The sequence below is a fragment of the Vicia villosa genome, linkage group LG5 (assembly GCF_029867415.1).
Source record: "Vicia villosa cultivar HV-30 ecotype Madison, WI linkage group LG5, Vvil1.0, whole genome shotgun sequence".
Lineage (NCBI taxonomy): Eukaryota > Viridiplantae > Streptophyta > Magnoliopsida > Fabales > Fabaceae > Vicia > Vicia villosa.
Genome location: NC_081184.1, coordinates 117,440,209 through 117,459,648, shown reverse-complemented (window position 1 = coordinate 117,459,648; position 19,440 = coordinate 117,440,209). Strand labels below are relative to the sequence as shown.

The following is a 19,440-nucleotide window of genomic DNA, read 5'->3' as shown; positions in this document are numbered from 1 at the left end:
TGAAAAACAATTTTTTTTAAAAAAATATAGAAAAATCTTGAATATTTAAAACATGGTTTTGTATAGGAGATAAAATAGAGATTATTATTAATATATTTTTAATTTTTGAAATGCTATAATAAAATAAATTATATTATTACAATTTGTCTAAGCCCTCCAAATTTCTCGTCCGATACAATTTTTTAGTTCCCCAAATTAGGGGGATTTTAGTGTATGAATAAAAATAAATCCCCAAAACTCTCCCCACCTAAATCATTCTATTCTTTTTTACTCAATTCTTTCATTTTTTTCAAAGTCCTCTCATCCATTCCCCGCCAAACTCTCAAACAAAGCCTAAAAGTAGACACATTTGCAACTTCTATATTTTTGGCAAACTAGGTGTCGTGAGCTGCAATATTTGAATTCATTTGTTTGGTTTTTTAACTTTTCTATTTTCATATCTAATTTTGGCTATACATTTTTTAAATTTTTTCTATTTTCTTATAACTAACACATACTTAAATAAATATTAGTCGAGAGGTTCTACAAACCTTGCGTTTGTCGCGAAATTAACAAAGATATTAGTAGATAGTGATTTTGTAATTATGTCAATAATTTGGCATGATCTGGAACATGTTTCAATTTTAGCTTTTATGCTACAACTCTCTCACAAACAAAATGAATATCCAATTCAATGTGTTTTGTGCAAGCATGCAAGATCGGATAGTGATATAACATCATTGTGCTAAGATTGTCGCGGAGAAGCGTGGGTGGCAGATAATGAATGTGCGACTCATTCGATAGAAATTTGATCCATAAAACTTCAAATGTGGTATGTGCCAACGCCTTGTACTCAGCCTTTATGTTAGAACGTGCTACAAATGATTTCTTATTTGAGCTCCATGCAACTAGATTAAGTCCAAAATATACACATGAGCCCGAGGTTGATCGTCTATCATCCAGATAATTGGCCCAATTTGAATCATTATTAGCTCATAGTGAGAATCTTTGCATGGAGTTAGTTGGTGCTAAGATGAGCTTGTGAGTTATAATATCACTTAACTATCGAAGCATATGTTTTACTACACTCCAATGTGACTCTAATTGATCAACCATGTATTAGCAGGCTTTGTTGACACAAATCGTGATATATGGATGCATGAGAATAACATATTGTGAGGCTTCCACTATGGACCTTTAAAGGAAATAATTAGATAATTTTTCATCACCATGCTTGTTGAGTTTGCAATAACTGAACATAGGAGTGCTCACACCATTTACCTCAACCATATTGACTTTGGACACAAATCCTTGATGTATTTTGTTTGTGCTAGTACCATAGATCCATTTCCTTGGTAATGTACTTCAATGCCTAGAAAATATTAGGGAATGTTAAGCTTCTTAAGAGTATACTTCTCATGCAACTTGGTAATTAGATTATGAAGCAAGTTAGAAGATGACCCTGTGAGTAGTATATCATCAACATACACAATAGAATACGTTATAACATTTTGATGGTTGTAGATAAAAGGAAATGATAACATTTGCTTGAGATGAAACTAAATTGAATTAGGGCCTGGTGAAGCTTTTCATACAACGTGCATGGTGCTTGTTTCAAGCTATAGATGGATTTCTTTAGTTTACATCCCAAGGTGGAGTATGTGTCAAGGAAGCCTGGTGGTTATTGGATATACACCTCCTCTTGAAGATCACCATTTAGGAATTCACCGTTAATATCTATTTGTTGCATTTCCCACTTATAGGTTATTGCTAGAGTCAGGATGATTTGAATTGTAGTTGGCTTAACCACATGTGAAAAAGTCTCATGAAAGTTAAAGCCATGTTATTGATGGAATCCTTTTCCACTAGTCATGCCTTGTATTTGTTGATGCTCCCATCTGAGTTTTTTTTACTTTAAAATCCCACTTGCCTCCAATGGTATTTCTATGCGGGGGTAATGTTGTAAGAACCAAAGTGCCATTCTTGATTAGTGAGTCGTATTCATTTTTCATGGCTTGGAACTATAGCTGTTTTTTACCTATAGAACTGAAAAACCACCAGAGAACCGGTTTATTGGACCGGCCAAAACGTCTCTTGGTCTGGTAATGGATATAATTTTAATCCGTATCCAGAATGAAGAATCAAACTACTTATCCAACGGGTACCCGATAAGCATTGATATAAATTCTAATTTATTTTCATTTCCTTATTTTTTTCCCTCTCTCCTTTCAGTCACTCTCTCTTGTCTCTCCCACTCTTCCTATTTTAGTTCCCTCTCTCTCTCTCTCTCTCTCTCTCTCTCTCTCTCTCTCTCTCTCTCTCTCTCTCTCTCTCTCTCTCTCTCTCTCTCTCTCTCTCTCTCTCTCTCTCTCTCTCCTAGGACTTCATCTTCCTTCTGATTAAGCCACAATGTTTACTTTCATGAGTGTTATCTATTTGAAACATTTTTGTTAGAGGCTTAGTGTGAATTGTTCAAGCCTACAACAATAGCGTAATGTATGAGTTGTTGAATAGTCCTCTACCTAGTATCAATTTTAACCTAAATTTTGACATAAAATGTTGGGATATTGGAATCGTTCTTGACCCTGTTTCAATTTTGAACAAAATTTTGACCTAAACTATTCGAGTATTTGATTTATTGTTTATATTGCTTGAGTTTTGATAAAAAATGTTTGAGTATTTGATTCTGTTGCTGTGTTTTGTTCTTCATTACGGTTCGGCCTAGAGTTTTGAGTTGAGGTTATATTGTGTAATTTGTGTTGCCGAGGTTGTATTTTAGCATAATAATAATTGTTTCTCTTTTGTTCTTAATAAAGAGGTTGTATTGTGTTACTCAGTTTTTTTTTCATATATTGTATTACATTATTGTTTGATTAATATTGAACTTTATACCATGTCTTTTCAAAATTCTTCATTGACTCTAACCATGAATGATCTTATTGATATTAACATGTTGCTTGATGGGACTAGGGAATAGGAGACAATGGATGAAGGAAATTTAGAGATTGGTGAGATGATTGATTTGGAACTTCCAGTTCCACTTCCAACTGACAACACTACTCAAAATATAACTACTACTCAAAATACTACTACTACTCAAAATACAACTACTGCTGATGATGGGACAACCCCTCTAGTTGACCAAGATCAGAGTTCTCATAGCTAGATAAATGCCTTTGGTAACGCTCCTTGTCCTAAGAAATCTGTTGTTCATACTGAAATGGTACTTATTGAAGTGCCTGATGGTACCAAGAAGTGGAAGTGCAGATGATGCGGTAAGCTTTACACTTATGATATGAAATGGAAAAGTACTTCTAATGGTAAGAAACAATTAGAAAATTGCATTTAGAGAAAGTTGAGACTGAAAGGTAATACTAAACAAGAGGTTGCACAATCTAGGTTAAATGTAGGTGGTGATAGTACTCCTAGTTTGGAAACTTGGACATATAATCATGCTAGGGTTAGAGAGGTTGCAACTCATTTGATTCTAGGATATGAATTTCCTTTTTCTATTATGGAAGGTGTTATCTTTTATGAGTTTCTTAGAGAAATTTATCCATGGTACAAAAAGATTACTAGACAACAAGTTAAGTTTGATTGTGAGACATTTTATTAGGATGAGAGAGTTAAGATGAAAAAGTCCATGTCTTTGATTAATAGAATCAGTCTTACAACTGACATGTTGTGGTCTGGTGAACAGAAAATTGGTTATACGACTGTTACTGATTATTTCATTGATTCAAAATGGCATATTCACAAAAGAATTTGATCTTTTAAGAATGTGCCACCATCATGTTCTAGTGAGGTTTTTTGTAGGGAAGTGATTAAGGTCATGGATGATTGGGACATAAGGGATAAGATTGTTTCAATTTCAGTTGATAATGCTAGTGCCAGTGATAATTGCATTTCTAGATTGAAGAGAGATTATTTTGGTAGGAGAAATCTACCATTGGATGGTAAACTTTTTCATGTGAGATGTTGTGCACACATCTTAAATTTGTTGGTTCAGGATGGTTTTGATATGATTAAGGTGAGTGTTGATAAGATTAGAAAGGGGTCAAATACTTGCTGAATTCTAAAACTAGAGGCAAAATATTCAAAAAAATTGTTGATGAGTTGCAACTTGAGGGCAGAATGCAAGTGTTGGATACTAAGACAAGGTGAAACTCAACTTGGTTGATGCTGTATACTACATACCACTACAGAGAAGTGTGGTCTAGATATGTTGAAGAAAATAATCCATTTCTAAACTTTTTGCCTTGTGTAAGTGATTGGGAAGATGTTCGTGATATTTGTAAGTTTTTGGAGGTTTTTGCTGATATATAAATTATTAGTGCCACCTCTTATCCTACTGCTAATTTGTTTTTGGCTGAGCTTTTACAGGGTGAAGGTTCCACTTGATAAACCTTCAAGCATCTCAAGTAATCCTCAACTGCAAGCGCTTGCTAATGAAATGAAGTTGAAATATGACAGGTATTGGTCAAAGTCTAATACATTGACCGTGAAATAGTATTTGAGGCCCTTTCTGTCTGAGCTGCTTGTGAATTCCGTTTGATCAATTATTCATATGTTGCCTATGATGAATTCTATTTCCTTGTTGTGAGTTGTGATGAAATTGTGCCTATGATGAATTATGTTGCCTTGTTGTGGGTTGTGATGAAATTGTACCTATGATGAATTTTGTTTTATCTAAGGCCAATTCTATTTGATCTTCTTGTGAAATGATTCAATTATATTACCTTATGAGTTGTGACTCAATTATAACTAGGATTAAATTATGTTGCCTTGTGAGTTGTGATTTAACTGTGCCTATGATGAATTCTGTTTGATCTGCTTGATATGATTATAATAGTCTAGAGGCCAATTCTGTTACCTCCTTGTGACTTTAGTTGTGTCTAAGGCCAATTCTGTTACCTCCTTGTGACTTTAGTTGCTTATGATGAAATCAAATTATTAGCTGCCTAAGGAACCAAATAACAACGTAACATGGAAACTCCAAAATCAGAAAAAAAAAACCATGACCGTTGTCAAATGACAACCAATAAAATAACACCGTGTGAAAGTTGTTACAACATATAATATACCCTCAACTACCTCAGGCTCCTAGTACATTCACACCCTCCAAAATAAATATTTAACTACATCTCACAACACATGATAAGATAAATATCCTATCCTATCTCAATTCAGTGTTTGTTGACACAACAATATAGGATAAGTTAATCCTAAAACTTGTCATATCCTGCCTCACTAGTTCAAATTGTTATCCTGAATATGAGCTGGGTTAGAATCCGGTAGGATAGGATAAGAAAATGATTTACTAATTTACCCCTATAAAATATAATTTAAAAAAAAATTAAATATGACAAAATATAAATAAAAATTAATTTGATATTAAATTAAAAATATTAATAATTAATTTAATAAAATAAAATAATTAGAATATTTAAAAATAAAATAATTATTAAAATTTTAAAAATATGAATTCTAATTTTATTTTTTATCAAATTAAATATATGTTATTGCAAGGGTAATTTTGTCATATATATATATATATATATATATATATATATATATATATATATATATATATATATATATATATATATATATATATATATATATATATATATATATATATATATATATATATATATATATATACGCGCACACACACACGAGAATTCATGATCTTTTTCAAGAAAAATTGAAATTATTTACTCAATAGTGTGTCAATGAATTTTTTTTACCAATTTATAAATTTTAAAATATTTTACAAAATAATTTTTAAAAAATATAGTAGTTTTACAAGGGTATATATATATATATATATATATATATATATATATATATATATATATATATATATATATATATATATATATATATATATATATATATATATATATATATATATTATTTGAAATTATTTACTCAATAGTATCAATGAGTTTTTTAATTATTGAAAAATATTATTTTTCTTTAATTTATTAATTTTAAAATATTTTACAAAATAATTTAGAAAAAATATAGTTATTTTACAAGCGTGTATATTTCCCCACGTTCTACTCCATGATTCATGGATTTGAAAACTCGTCTTGCCGCCATTTTGTTTGGACCTGTTGATGGTCAAATCCAATTCCTCAGATGCATTCCTGGTCGACTGGCCTTTTGGAAATGTTTCACCAACCTCATCGATCGCCCCTAGCTTTCTCACATAATGGGCTAATTTGATGAAAAACAACCTCTACATGGGCCAACTTAATTCTTGGGGCCCATATCCTTCTAGTTGAAAAATTGCTTGTCAACACTACGATGTTTTATGGTGAAGGAAGAGGTGGTTGATTACTTACTGCTAAAGAAGCAACAACAACTTCTCGCGCAACGACGAATCTGGTAGCCTTAGATCCAGAGCCATCACCGATGACGATAAGAATTAAGAATCAAGAAATCTGAGGAAAAGAGGTTTAGATAATGCTAAATCGAATAAAAACACAATAGATTCTCATGTTTGACTGATAAGGAATGAATGTGAAAGTTAAATGATGAGTGTGAATTCGTTGCCATTATAGAGATCAACAGTCGATTCTCACAGTCAGCGCCACTGTTCTGTTCTGGAATCAGAAATGAGAAGAAGAACGAGAGTGATGACAAATCATAAATTTCAACGCGGTGGATTGGAAGGACATGCAAGATTAACACTTCAACGCTCAAGTCAATATGTGATGCTATCTACATAGTACAAATTTAAAATTTGTTAAGTAAGCTCGTAAAATATATATTTTTTATTCTAACAAATATGATATTAGTATTAGGTTTAAACATAGATATAAATTTTGTGCATAAATTTTGGATACTGTTTGATATTTTGTCTAGATAGAGTAAGACAATTGAACCAAAAAAAGAAAAAGAAAATTGAATCATAATAAACAATATCTAGCTGGCAAAAGCTGGCTCTACAACAACAAGAATCACCTTCCAAAAAATTCAATTTGACTTCTTTTTCTCTAACCCTCTCACCTCTCTTCTTCTTCTTCTGAACTTCAAAATACTACAACATTGCCACATGAATAATTAGGGTTTATACACACAACAAACTTTAATCGATTTCCGAAATGAGTGGTTCTAGATTCATAAAGTGTGTCACTGTAGGCGATGGAGCTGTTGGCAAGACTTGTTTGCTTATCTCCTATACCAGCAACACTTTCCCCACGGTTAGTGCTTCTTTTTTCCTCTTCTGTAACAATATTGTGATCAGAAGAAAGTAGAAAGAAAGGTTTGATTTTTATGCTTCTTTCTAGTTCTATGTTGATGGGTTTTGAAATTAAGAGTAAAATACGAAATGGGTTTGTTTTTATTTTTGTTCCTGAGTTTTCTTGATTGATCGTCTGTCTGAACCTTTGACTTGGAGTTGCTGATGATGTGTTTTCTTCAAAATAGACGAAATTTGCGATCTTTAATGTGTTGGGTGGAACTTGAAAGAGGAAAAGGGAAATATTTTTGATTGAATCTTTAATGTTGATTTTGATTCTCTGATGATGCATTTCTGTTGATTTTGATCTTTATTTGGGTTGTTTTTGGATTGATGTGATAATCTTCAAAAATATGACTGTTTTTGACTTCTAGATTGACTAATAGGTGAGGATGATTTTGGATGTATTAATCTTTAATTGTGACATCTTTTGTTTCTTTTTTGTCCATTGGAAACAGGACTATGTGCCCACTGTCTTTGACAATTTCAGTGCAAATGTAGTTGTGGATGGGAGCACTATAAATTTGGGGTTGTGGGATACCGCTGGTACGTTTCTTATCATGATTATATGTATACCTCATTTGTGTCTTTTTGGAACTGGATAGTGATTGTTATAAATTTTTCAACTTATGAAATAGGCCAAGAAGATTACAATAGATTAAGACCCTTAAGCTACCGTGGAGCTGATGTTTTCCTGCTTGCGTTTTCTCTCATAAGTAGAGCTAGCTATGAGAATATTGCCAAGAAAGTAAGCTCGATATTATTCGGTTTTATTTCTATTTTGTCCCCTTCTAATTTGGACTAATTTCCTCTTTCCGTTTTTGTAGTGGATTCCTGAGTTGAGGCATTATGCTCCTGGTGTTCCAATTATTCTCGTTGGAACGAAACTTGGTTAGACTCGCACTTCTTCATTTTATTCTTTAAATATGTTTACACATTTGATGTGCTCCTTTTATGGAAGAGAAGCATAATAAGCAGTTCTGTGATTCTGTGAAGTTTCTTCGTTTTAATGACCAAACTTATAGCTTTATTTTACTCATTTCATTGTTTAAATGTGGTTAAAGTTAAACCTATCCTTTAACTAGAGGTGCTTACTTAAATTCTCGAACCTGGAGCTACTGCAGTTATATCTTGCCCTTGATGGCTTGGCTTGTGATTCAGTGGAGATTGAGAGAATGGTGTTCTTTCCTATCTTTCATGCTTACCTCAGTCACGACTTAAACTAACAACTGGTCCAGAATAGTTAGCCAAGAATTTTGGGAAATATTATCTTCTTAAGTTTTCATCTAAGTCATACAACAGCCTTTGTAATTTTTCATCTTTGTTTGATGTTTAACTTCCTGGAAAACTAAAAGGCAAGTATATATTATGGCTGTTTTCGTTGTTGCACGAGTGTTACTGATAAAAGCAAGTATAGTGTCTGTTTAAGAAGTTTAAAATGAGAGAAGAGTGCAAGCTATTAGTACATAGTTACCTTGGTAAAGTCAGTGCTTGATATAATAAGTCCTTGTCTTCATAACTAGTCAAAGTTTCTTTTGCTAATAGTCTGTAACAAACGAGCAGCTTCTGTTCTGAAAATTTTCTGTTGATAGTTTTCACGGTTGCTTTTGGAATGTGATTCCTCTTGCATATAGGGTTTAACTTAAACTGAACGTATGTATTTGATGGTTCCGTTATTAAGTTGTCATGATTTGTTGGTTGGGTATTTAATGGCTACTGAATCCATGTCTTGTAGATCTTCGAGATGATAACCAGTTCTTTCAAGACCATCCTGGTGCTGCACCAATCACCACAGCACAGGTACTTGCTATTTACTAATACTTTGTGTATTTTTTCTTGTTATTGTTTTTGCTTTGTTTTCTATTTTATTATTCTCTCCGATGAAGCACTGATACGTCAAAATCTCAACTGAGTTGAATCCGATACGCCGCAATATGGCGCCAATACATATCGAAGGAGTATAAGTATTTATTTATTTAAAAAAAATAATAATTCTGATACAGCGACGATGCGACTCTGATACGCCGCCGGATATGTGACTCTTCAGTTTTATTTGTTTTTTTTTCTTTTCATTTTAATAATCATTCACTCAGCTTTTAATGATCATTCTCTTTAATACCCTATTTAATTTTTTTCTTGATAGTTGTCATTTTTCAAGAATGGTTTTATTCCCCATAATTCCGTATCAATTACCCATACTTGAAATTTAATTTAGATTAATTATTATTTTCTTTTACACATTTTTAATATTATTTGTAAAGGAAAGTTTTGAAAAAGGAAGAAAGGAATGTTGTAGATATGGTATACCGAGTCTTAACTGTATTGTATCCGACACTCACATCCTGTCCGTGCTTCATTGGTTCGCGCGTTTAGCCTTTGTTTGCTCATAACAGGGCATCAACTTACTTGATAGGTCATTGGTCTGATTTGATTTTCTATCTTTTCTGAAGGGCGAGGAACTCAGAAAACTCATTGGTGCTCCAGTTTACATAGAATGTAGTTCCAAAACACAAAAGGTACATATATGTTATTTGAATCTTTGAAAGTTCTCGAGTTTATTTTATATCATGACCTAATCAATAATCTCTCTGAATACAGAATGTGAAGGCTGTTTTCGACGCGGCCATCAAAGTAGTTCTACAGCCGCCAAAACAAAAGAAACCTAAAAGGAAGGGGCATAAAGCCTGTTCTATTTTGTGATCTTCAATTCTTCATATTGTAGTTCATGGAGGATGACATGACAGTAGCCGTTTCCTGGTAGTGTTTGCCATTTCTGATTCTATATCTTACACTATTCAACCTAGATGGAGGAATTCGCCACGTTCAATTGACCACGATTAAGGTTTTGCTTATAAAGCATCAAGCTATTTGTCTCTGGCTGAAGGATATAATATTTAAAGTCATAATTTCGACATGTTTGGTGTGTACAAACTCTTGTGTTTCTCTGGGATGTTTACCTATTGTATTGGTTATTAAATATCCATCTCCATTTTAGGACATGGGTTTTACTCACATTGTAAACTAATCTAGGAAGTGTTTGCATATGTGGCTTTGGATGTGAACTAAGTATATGTAATTAATTATGTTAGCTGTTTAACAGCCTGAATATAGTTTGGTTTGTTCATTCATTCATTCTTCCATTTGTTTTCAAGTGACTTGAAGTTCAAATTTCTAATCCAAAGTTCAGATGGCTCTGTTAACTTTACCACGAAACGTTATGACATCTGCACATGATTGCACATCATAGATTCGTCACAGTTAAACAATGGTTAAATAGGGTCTCTAGTTGTTTTTTCACGATTGATGTTTTGTCACGATTGAACCGTGGCTAACCAACACATAGTCTTCAAAAACAGAATGTCAACAACTGCACTAACCAATGTCAACAACTGCACTAACCAACATATAGCCTTCAAAAACAGGATGTCAAGAACTTCACGCATGCACTAGATTACTCATTATTCTAAAGAATAGAAAGGACAAAATTAAAGCATTATTTTAGTTCTTGTAACTTTATCAGATACTGAACTTGTGGTCTGATAGAGTCAACTAGCAAATTGGGGATCTCATTTCTTCTTTTTGGGTGGTTTGGATTTCACTAGGCATCCAATAACTGAGTATCTAGTTTTGGCATCAATACAATTAACAAAGGAAAACCAAACTATAATTAATAAGCATCAACTTTTGGTAGATTCAGCATTTAGCTTTGATATATAATACCTATGGAATAATTTTGTGTGGATGGACAGCAAAGTTTGAATTCAGAACCTCAAAAATTATTCAAACTTGTCACCACTAGTTCAATCCTAGTGGGTAGGCCAAGCAATTATATGTTAGTTGAAAGCGGCAAAAATACAAAGTAATATGGCAAACATCCTTTATTCTTAAAATCTTATCTTCCTTTTCTTGAAAGGAATATATACTGTTCCCACTTCCATTGGTAAAAAAATTCAACAAATGGAGCTCTTGCATTGATTCCTATCAATCTCTCTTCTACAACACCGACTATATCGCTTCGTTAAATATACATGCAACCTGATTTGTTTCTTATATTATGCTAGTAATCTCCAATCCATAGCACTGAGAAGAGAACCAACCAGTTGAAGAATATGGCTTCCAAGAGAATAGTAAAAGAGCTCAAGGACTTGCAGAGAGATCCACCAACTTCATGCAGTGCAGGTAAAGAGATTGAATGAAACTTGAATTGGTTTATTTAGCAATAATAACTGTGTTGTGTGATGTGTGTGTGGTTTTTATGATGAGTTTCAGGTCCTGTCGGCGAGGACATGTTTCATTGGCAGGCAACAATCATCGGTCCAAATGATAGTCCTTATGCTGGTGGTGTTTTCCTTGTTACCATTCATTTTCCTCCTGATTATCCCCTCAAACCTCCCAAGGTATACACCAAAAAAACTTTGAAAACACTGACGCGGCCATAACCGCAGTTAAAAATCTTGATGTTCAATCGAATTGATGGTTAGTATAAAAATATGATTTTGCAGGTTGCATTCAGGACAAAGGTATTTCATCCAAACATTAACAGCAACGGAAATATTTGCCTCGACATACTCAAAGAACAATGGAGTCCCGCTCTTACAATATCCAAGGTCTTGTTATTGCGAACCGTCTTCATTGATTTCATTCGTTTCTTTCCGTTTTATAAAAAAAATGTTGACTGATTGTTGAAAAACATGATGATACAATACAGGTGCTGCTCTCTATATGTTCTCTGCTAACGGATCCGAACCCCGATGACCCTCTTGTGCCTGAAGTTGCTCATATGTGCAAAACCGACAGAGTCAAGTACGAGTCTACTGCTAGAAGCTGGACTCAGAAGTTTGCCATGGGATAAGAATTATACTTTTTGAAGTGTATAAGATTTGGCCTTCAAATTCCGGCATTAGCGAACAACATGCATACATATAAGAATTTTTCTCAGTCTGTAATTGGAGCATGCTCTCTATGAATAAATGCTACTCTTTTTTGGTGTTTTTCTTTTATTCAGCCTATTAAAATTGTACCAGAAAGCCAAAATCATTGTGCACTTATTCATGAATTTTGATTTGTATTTCAAGCCTTGGTGTTTATGTTGATTGAAATGAATATTTCTTTTAAGTGGGGGTCAAGAAGAACATAGCTTTGAAGTCTGACTTGTAGCCTAAGAAAGCCGATTTTCTAGCTCTAACTTCTAGTTTAGTTATGTGAGACTGCAAAGTTGAAGTATATACAGACAGACACAAACTTCGATGAGTTGAGATCAAGTTCTTGATCTGTCATATAGCATATGATATGGTGATTTGTTTTGGAGTTAAGTGTGGTAACTCTATTTATGAGGAAAATAACACGATTGAGGGTATATGACCAATATTGTCTGGGAAGTTTGGATTGTTAAAGTAAAGATCTTTCAACATTCAGAATATGCTAATGTTTTCTCTCCATCCATTGATTTTTTTTTATGGTGTTTCAACACATGATTTTTGATGTATAGGTTACCTTTAGATGAGTAAAATTCTAGTAAAAAAAACTTAGGACCATTGTCGGTCCTTACTGTCTTATGAATAGTAGTAAGTTGGTTTTCAATCAAGTGAATGAATGTATGAACTTGATTTAAAACCTCACATTTGGTATTGAGTAAGATGATCAATGTGAATCTACTAAAATCATCTAATATGATCAAAAAGTATTTATAAAGAGTTGATATAGGTCTCCATATGTCGAGTCCGAATCCGCTATATCTGACACATGGCACTTAAAAAGTTCAACGGTTAAGATTAAAACGGTAAAAACCAGTCTTAAAAAATTCACGTTTCATTTTCTTTTTCATTGTAATGTCGCTCCACCGCTGCATATTAAATCAGAATCATTGATTTGCTATTTTTCCACGTCTTAAGTATCTACAAATTGAACCTAAATAATTGAAGGAGAGACTAATAGCATGTTTGAATTGGCTTTTGGAAGACCCAAAATCAATTTTAGAGTTGTAGAGTTGATTCAGGGTGATTTAGAGGTGTTTGTTTTATCAAAAGTAGAATTGATTCTACCTCCAAAATTGATTCAGGGTGATTTTTACACTAAAATTTATTGTTCAACTCACTTTTACATAAATTTATCCAAACATAAATTAATTATGTCAAACTCAATTATGTTAAAATCAATTATATCAAACTCAATTCTGCTAGAATCAATTATGTTCACTGCCAATTCAAACACACTATAAATGGAGCAGATCTAAACTCCCATATGTCAAATTGATAAAATAAAATTTGCAATAGCATGCGAAGAACTAACCATTTGCTTAGCAAAGTGACAAATGTCACAAACATATTTATTGTCATTAGAAAGTGAGGAATACACTTTGGACATATTAGAAATTCTAAAATATTTACAAAAGCTTCGGGGCCTTGCATAGGTGCATGAATGGTCTGAGCTTGAGTTTGTGCATCCACCACCAACTTAAACAATCCAATCAAGTGATTATCCAAACCATCCATTCTTAAGGACTTCATATATATCCTTGAAGGAGGGGATTCCCTTTTACTACTCACCAAAGATAATCTTTCGAGTCGGCGTCCACCAACAAGCGCGTCTCTAACCTTGAATAAGGATAACCAATTTCCTATTCAGGTAAACCTCATCTTGAGTCAAATCGTTTACTTTATAGAAATATGGCGCCAAATCAGCCAAGAAAGACTCTGACGCCAGAACTTATAGTACTTATTTAAATATTAATAAGGAGGTTTGAGCTCTGTAGTACATGTGTTTGCATTTACCGCCTCATTGAGATGGGTGACAAAAAAATATTGATCTTTAAAGTGTTTAAAACTCTTCGAATATACTTCAAACATATTGGAACATTTCTTGAGAGGTATCAGACCTTGGCCTTGGCCAAATCACTAGAGCTGCCTTGAGACTGAAAAAAGGTGTAAGAATAACGGCGTGGTCATCACACCATTTTTGTATTCACTCCAGTATTAGAAAACTTTGATGTAGGTCTAACTCACCGGATGTAATTTCATATGGAAATTGAAAAATGTTAAGCACACCAACCTTGAAATCATTGAAAAGGAGACAGAAACATATCGAAGAGATTAGGAATTCGAGGAGAGGAACTACTCACCCATCAAATTTACTGAAGATCCTTTTTTTCTTCCTCAGGTAGAATCACCCCAATCATTAGAGGATCCACCCGTTGTGAAGGCACAACCCAAGCCGCCTTCAATAGCAAAGACAAAGGCATCATCCAATGTCTCTTGGTCTATCCACACCGAAGAGTTGTCTCCTATCGCCTTAGGAATTTCAAGTTCAACATGTTCCATTGTAAGGGTTCTCCTAACACATAAAAAGGAAAACATAGGTACCAAAATCTCTCAAATACTGACTTAAATGTAAATATAACATCCTTAGTAAAGTACATTTATGGCAAAGAGGTTCACTAAGACGCCAAACAAACATTCAAGAAGTCCATGCCTTTCTTCATCAAAAACCCTAATTGGGAAAACAAGATTGAAAGAAAGAGAAACCTCGATGTTATACCTTTAAGGGGGTGGATTTTCGACATTTACACATTGAAAGAAAGGGCGTAAACTAGTTAGAGACTAAGACCCATGCAACGAAGCTAGTAGCAATGGGAGAAATCACTAAAGAGGAATAAGAAGAAATTTTCAAAACCCACAAGCAGCGAAAAAAGAGAACGTGGGAAGTCCAACAGAATCTTATAGGCACTTCGGCATCAAGGGACCGTGTGATCCACTGCATTAGGAAGTGCTAAATGTACCACCAACAGTCGAAGATATAGAAGACATCATTACTAGCTAGTGTAGGGACATACGTCTGAAGCTCCATGCAAAATGTTATCTATCACAATATAGCCATTTAATGTGCCTATTTTGACGTTAGTGACATTTCATCAAGACTCTTCACATGTATGTGACAACGGTGTACGGGAAATCCTTTGTCCTACAAAGCAGAGTTAAGACAACTATTTTGGACCGTCCACAAGGCCCATAATGAAAGGCCCAAGAGTGGTATTAAGCAAAGAAACACGTGGGATAAGCAGTCCTTCATTCGACAAAGGGAAGAAGAATTCGCCCTTCAGACACATCATCCATTGTCTGATTAGATCCAACAAACATCTGTATAACGTGTCTCCTCTTAGGCAAACGATTTTAACAACTCACACTATATAAGGAAGAAAACGCATCATTTCAAATACTTAATTCAATTCTACAAATTATTAATTAACTATTTAATCAGAATCAAACTCTAATGGGATGAGGTATTATATTAAAGTTTCTTTTGAAAAGTGCTTTTAGAGTTGTTGCTCTTTAATTGAGATTTTGAAATTTGGATTGATCATAACTCTTCTTTATGAAATTTGTAAAATGAGAATTATCTCTCAATTATAAACTCCCGTTAAGACCACCTCACATCTAATACGAGATTCTTAACTCACAATCTCTCATATCTAAAATTAAGGGTGGCAAAAAGGGCCTGGCCCGTCAGATATGTCCGCTTTGCCCGCACTTTTTTGCAGATCGAGACAAGGTTTTAGGTCAGCTCCCTTTAATGTGTCTCCCCCGCTTCGCTCCATTTTTTTTGTAAACATGAATTTTTTCATACAATTTTACTATTTTTAGGCCTAAAAAGTTCAATGCTCGCGGGTCTTCCCTGTCTTGCCCTCACTTTTTTACAGGACGGGCAAGATTTTACACCCACACTCTCAAATATGTCCGTCCCGTTTTTTCTTATGCTTTTGCGGAGTGGACTTAAACGGGGCGGACATGCCCGATTGCCACCCCTATCAAAACCTACATAAAATATTTATAGGTTGACTCAAATGATTAGTAATAGAAACACAATAGCATTCAATCCAATAGATCATTAGTAGACTCAAATATAATAGTAGAATTTGAATTAGATCTCATTCAGTTTTGCAAAACTAATTATAAGCCGAAAATTGTCTCTTGCATATAACTCATGTTGAAGCTGTATCTTATCCAATATAAAACTTCAAACACAAAATCTAATTGAAAGATAAGACACACAACTGCAACTCTCATGAGATTTTATTCAATATTCAAAATTACACCATGCGGTCTTAGTAAAGATAGAAGGAGGGTCCAGTCAAAAAAAAAAAAAAATAGAAGGAGGGTGAGTCAAGCAATGTCACATATAAAAAAAGGTATGAAAAAAGAACTATTTGTATTAGTAAATTGAATTCTATGCATTATTCTAAAGAATGAATGGACGAAATGAAACTTAATTTTAAAATAAAAAATTAGACATCAATGATGTCATTTCAAACAAGCAAAGCTGCTCGTAGTGTCTAATGACAGCATCTAATGCTATGCTAATGGTTGGTGATAGTTTAAAAATAATAGAGCTAAGACCATTAATATTCTTCATTTAAATGGTTCTTATACTTGGATCCAAAGACGTAGTTGAGTAGTCCATTACCATCTTTCTTATAATGGACCTGCTGGGGTACCCTTGAGATTGTGAGGCTTCAACTGCTTCTAAACCAATGAAAGGGAACGGATGAAAATGATACTTTAAGAAAACAAATTCTCTTTTCCATAAACAGTATATGCTTACATATTATAACTGAAAATTTTGAAAGAATAACTTTATTAAAAATTAATATATTTCTCATGGTTATTTAAAAGAGTGGTTTTGAGAAACACAAAGAATTATATTATGAAAGTATTTTTCTTTCAAAACTAATTTGATTAGGAATTTTAAAATCATGAAGGTTTTGTTTGGGAATTTAGAAGAAAAAGGAAGAGAGGATTTCATCATTATGTGGATGGATGTCTGTTGTATTTTTTTTTAGAGAAGGCGATCTCAGTTTATGGGGCTTTTAATTCGCCTAAATCAAAGTTAGCGGGTAAACCCTCAATGGTTAGGATTTGACGAACGTATTGACGAACGTATTTTTCAGACGAAATCGGTCACTCTGCTCTTGTCGAACCCTCTTGTGATGGTATTGAGTGTCTAGTGAACAGTTATGTCATCGCCTCCCTCATTTGGCTTATTTCCTTTATTGGATCCAAGACTTCCTAGGGCATTTCGCCTATGAGAATTAGATCCTAATGACCCTCAAGTAGAGTTTACCTTAACATGCTTTTTAAGTGCCCCTTCTAGATCAGGCGCTATATCTCCTTGTTGAGTTAAAGAAAATCCTCAGTGCGGAACTTACATCAACTACAAGGCTCAGGTCCCATGACGTCCGCCTTTGAAGCTCTCAGCGGTTTTTCCACTTCGCTTGAATGTCGTCTTGTCTATGATGGACAATGTATATTGACCAATTTGTGAGTTGTCGACATGTGAGGCACGTTTTCTTGTATCTCAAGCCTTCTTTTGTGTGTTGCTCTCTTCTCCCTTGATGTAACATTCCTCTTGGTGCACTATTTTAATCAGTGCACCTTGAGCCCATTCTGGAACATTTTTTGGTTTGGATGAATCACCTTGATTGTCGCCTTGTTAAGGTGGGGGAGGTACTCCCTCAAGGACTCAGAGGGTCCTTGGTGAATGTTGAATAGAATGGTGGTGGCTATCTTCTTATGCCTTCTTGATGCGAACTATTGTGGACAAATACTGATAGTTGATGATGGAGAGCCGAGGCAGGCCCATGTACTAATCGTCTTAGATTTGCGTATCTGAAGGTGCATGGTAGGAGCTTAAATTTTAATAAGTCAAGGGCTCTAATGATGTACATTCGTTTGCTGATGGATAAGACATGGTCACATGGTTCGTTGCACCCATCGAACTTGGCCAATGAAGGCGGCTTAAAGTTCTCTAGAACAGGCGCCTTCACATTGTTCCCTGGCCGGAATTGTTGTGTTTTTGTTCACCATGATGGTCAGGGAGGTTGAACGTGAGGATGACAATCCAACATGAGTTATTATGGTCGCCCATATCATTTTTATCAGGGATCCATGGCGGTCATCCATTGTACTTGCTAAAAAGTACATTACGTGACAACTCCTAATGATTAAGGGATGTTAGAGGTTTTAAGTTATACTGTGAGGTTGCTTCTAGCTCACGTAAGGGGTGAAAATCTGTGTGTGTGTGTGGTATTCTGTGTGAGAATCACAATGTCCCCTGGATTTCAACGTTGAGCTATTTGAATCCGAATTGGACTTGGATCTTAGGTTCCTTGGAAGTAGTAACAACTTCTGAGAAAATGGGGGAATGAAAAGTTAAGCTCCTGATATCCAAAGGAACATGGTTAACTTCTCCATGACCCATTCTACGTCACATCGGATAATAGACACACCACTTACCCATTCCCCCATGTCTGGCGGGTTATTCCAGAGATGGGCGACTCATCTATAAAAAGGGTGATCCATCCGATAAATAGGAAATATATCTCATAAATGGGCGACTAAGAGGGTTCTAAAGCGAAATGAGGCTTAGCTTGCCTCCCTTGTCTCCTCTCAAGGGCTTTTTATAAATATACCACTACAAACATTTGATGATGACAATATATCTAAGAACAATTTATACTCTAAGGTATATGTTTCCATGTGTATAACATTTTACATTATCTATCTAAAAAAATACATGATTGTCTGCTAATAGGCTGCAAACATACAATTAATAATACAATTCTATCAATGTAGTAAAAAGTTATTGTTTCACTAGAGACTATTGGGTGACTGGTTTTTATGCCTTCAATGATTATCTAAAACGATGGAAATTTGGTTTGATATGTTTCTATTGTCTTAAAAATTTATAAAAGAGTATCTTTAGAATTGTTATTTTCTGCCTATGACTTACTCGTGTAAAACCCTCATTATCATTATGTTATGAGAATCCTGATTTTTTTTATTTTTTATTTGCAGAAAGGAAATAGATAAAAATAACCATATATTCTCTTAGAGCATATGATCATTTCCTAAGCCAAAGAATTACCTATTTTCTTAGAGTAATTTGTTGGTTCAAAAACCTTTAAGCAAATATTTTTAAAAAAAAAAGTTTTCTCAAATAAATCAGAAACATTTTTGTAGCCTTGATTAAATTATTTGACCTTTTATCTCAAATATTAGTCTTCACCTTTCAGTGTATCGACTGATATCTGGTACTATCCTACTTTCATATATATATATATATATATATATATATATATATATATATATATATATATATATATATATATATATATATATATATATATCCTAAGGGATCAAAACAATCAATTAAGCTTC

The 19,440-nt window shown here is 33.9% G+C and overlaps 2 protein-coding genes across 2 annotated transcripts; both read left to right on the top strand.

Annotated features, from left to right (window-relative positions):
• Window positions 1-6,932: 6,932 nt before the first annotated feature.
• LOC131602158 (rac-like GTP-binding protein RAC1) lies at window positions 6,933-10,359 on the top strand. The gene is made up of 7 exons (XM_058874176.1): window positions 6,933-7,193; window positions 7,690-7,777; window positions 7,870-7,979; window positions 8,059-8,122; window positions 8,967-9,031; window positions 9,682-9,747; window positions 9,830-10,359. Exons 1-7 carry the CDS (start codon window positions 7,095-7,097, stop codon window positions 9,929-9,931), a joined length of 594 nt encoding a protein of 197 aa, XP_058730159.1. The 5' UTR covers window positions 6,933-7,094; the 3' UTR covers window positions 9,932-10,359.
• A 723-nt stretch (window positions 10,360-11,082) lies between these two features.
• LOC131602159 (ubiquitin-conjugating enzyme E2 28-like) lies at window positions 11,083-12,648 on the top strand. The gene is made up of 4 exons (XM_058874177.1): window positions 11,083-11,410; window positions 11,501-11,628; window positions 11,734-11,838; window positions 11,940-12,648. The coding sequence occupies exons 1-4, from the start codon at window positions 11,341-11,343 to the stop codon at window positions 12,081-12,083; spliced, it is 447 nt and encodes a 148-aa protein (XP_058730160.1). The 5' UTR covers window positions 11,083-11,340; the 3' UTR covers window positions 12,084-12,648.
• Window positions 12,649-19,440: the final 6,792 nt, after the last annotated feature.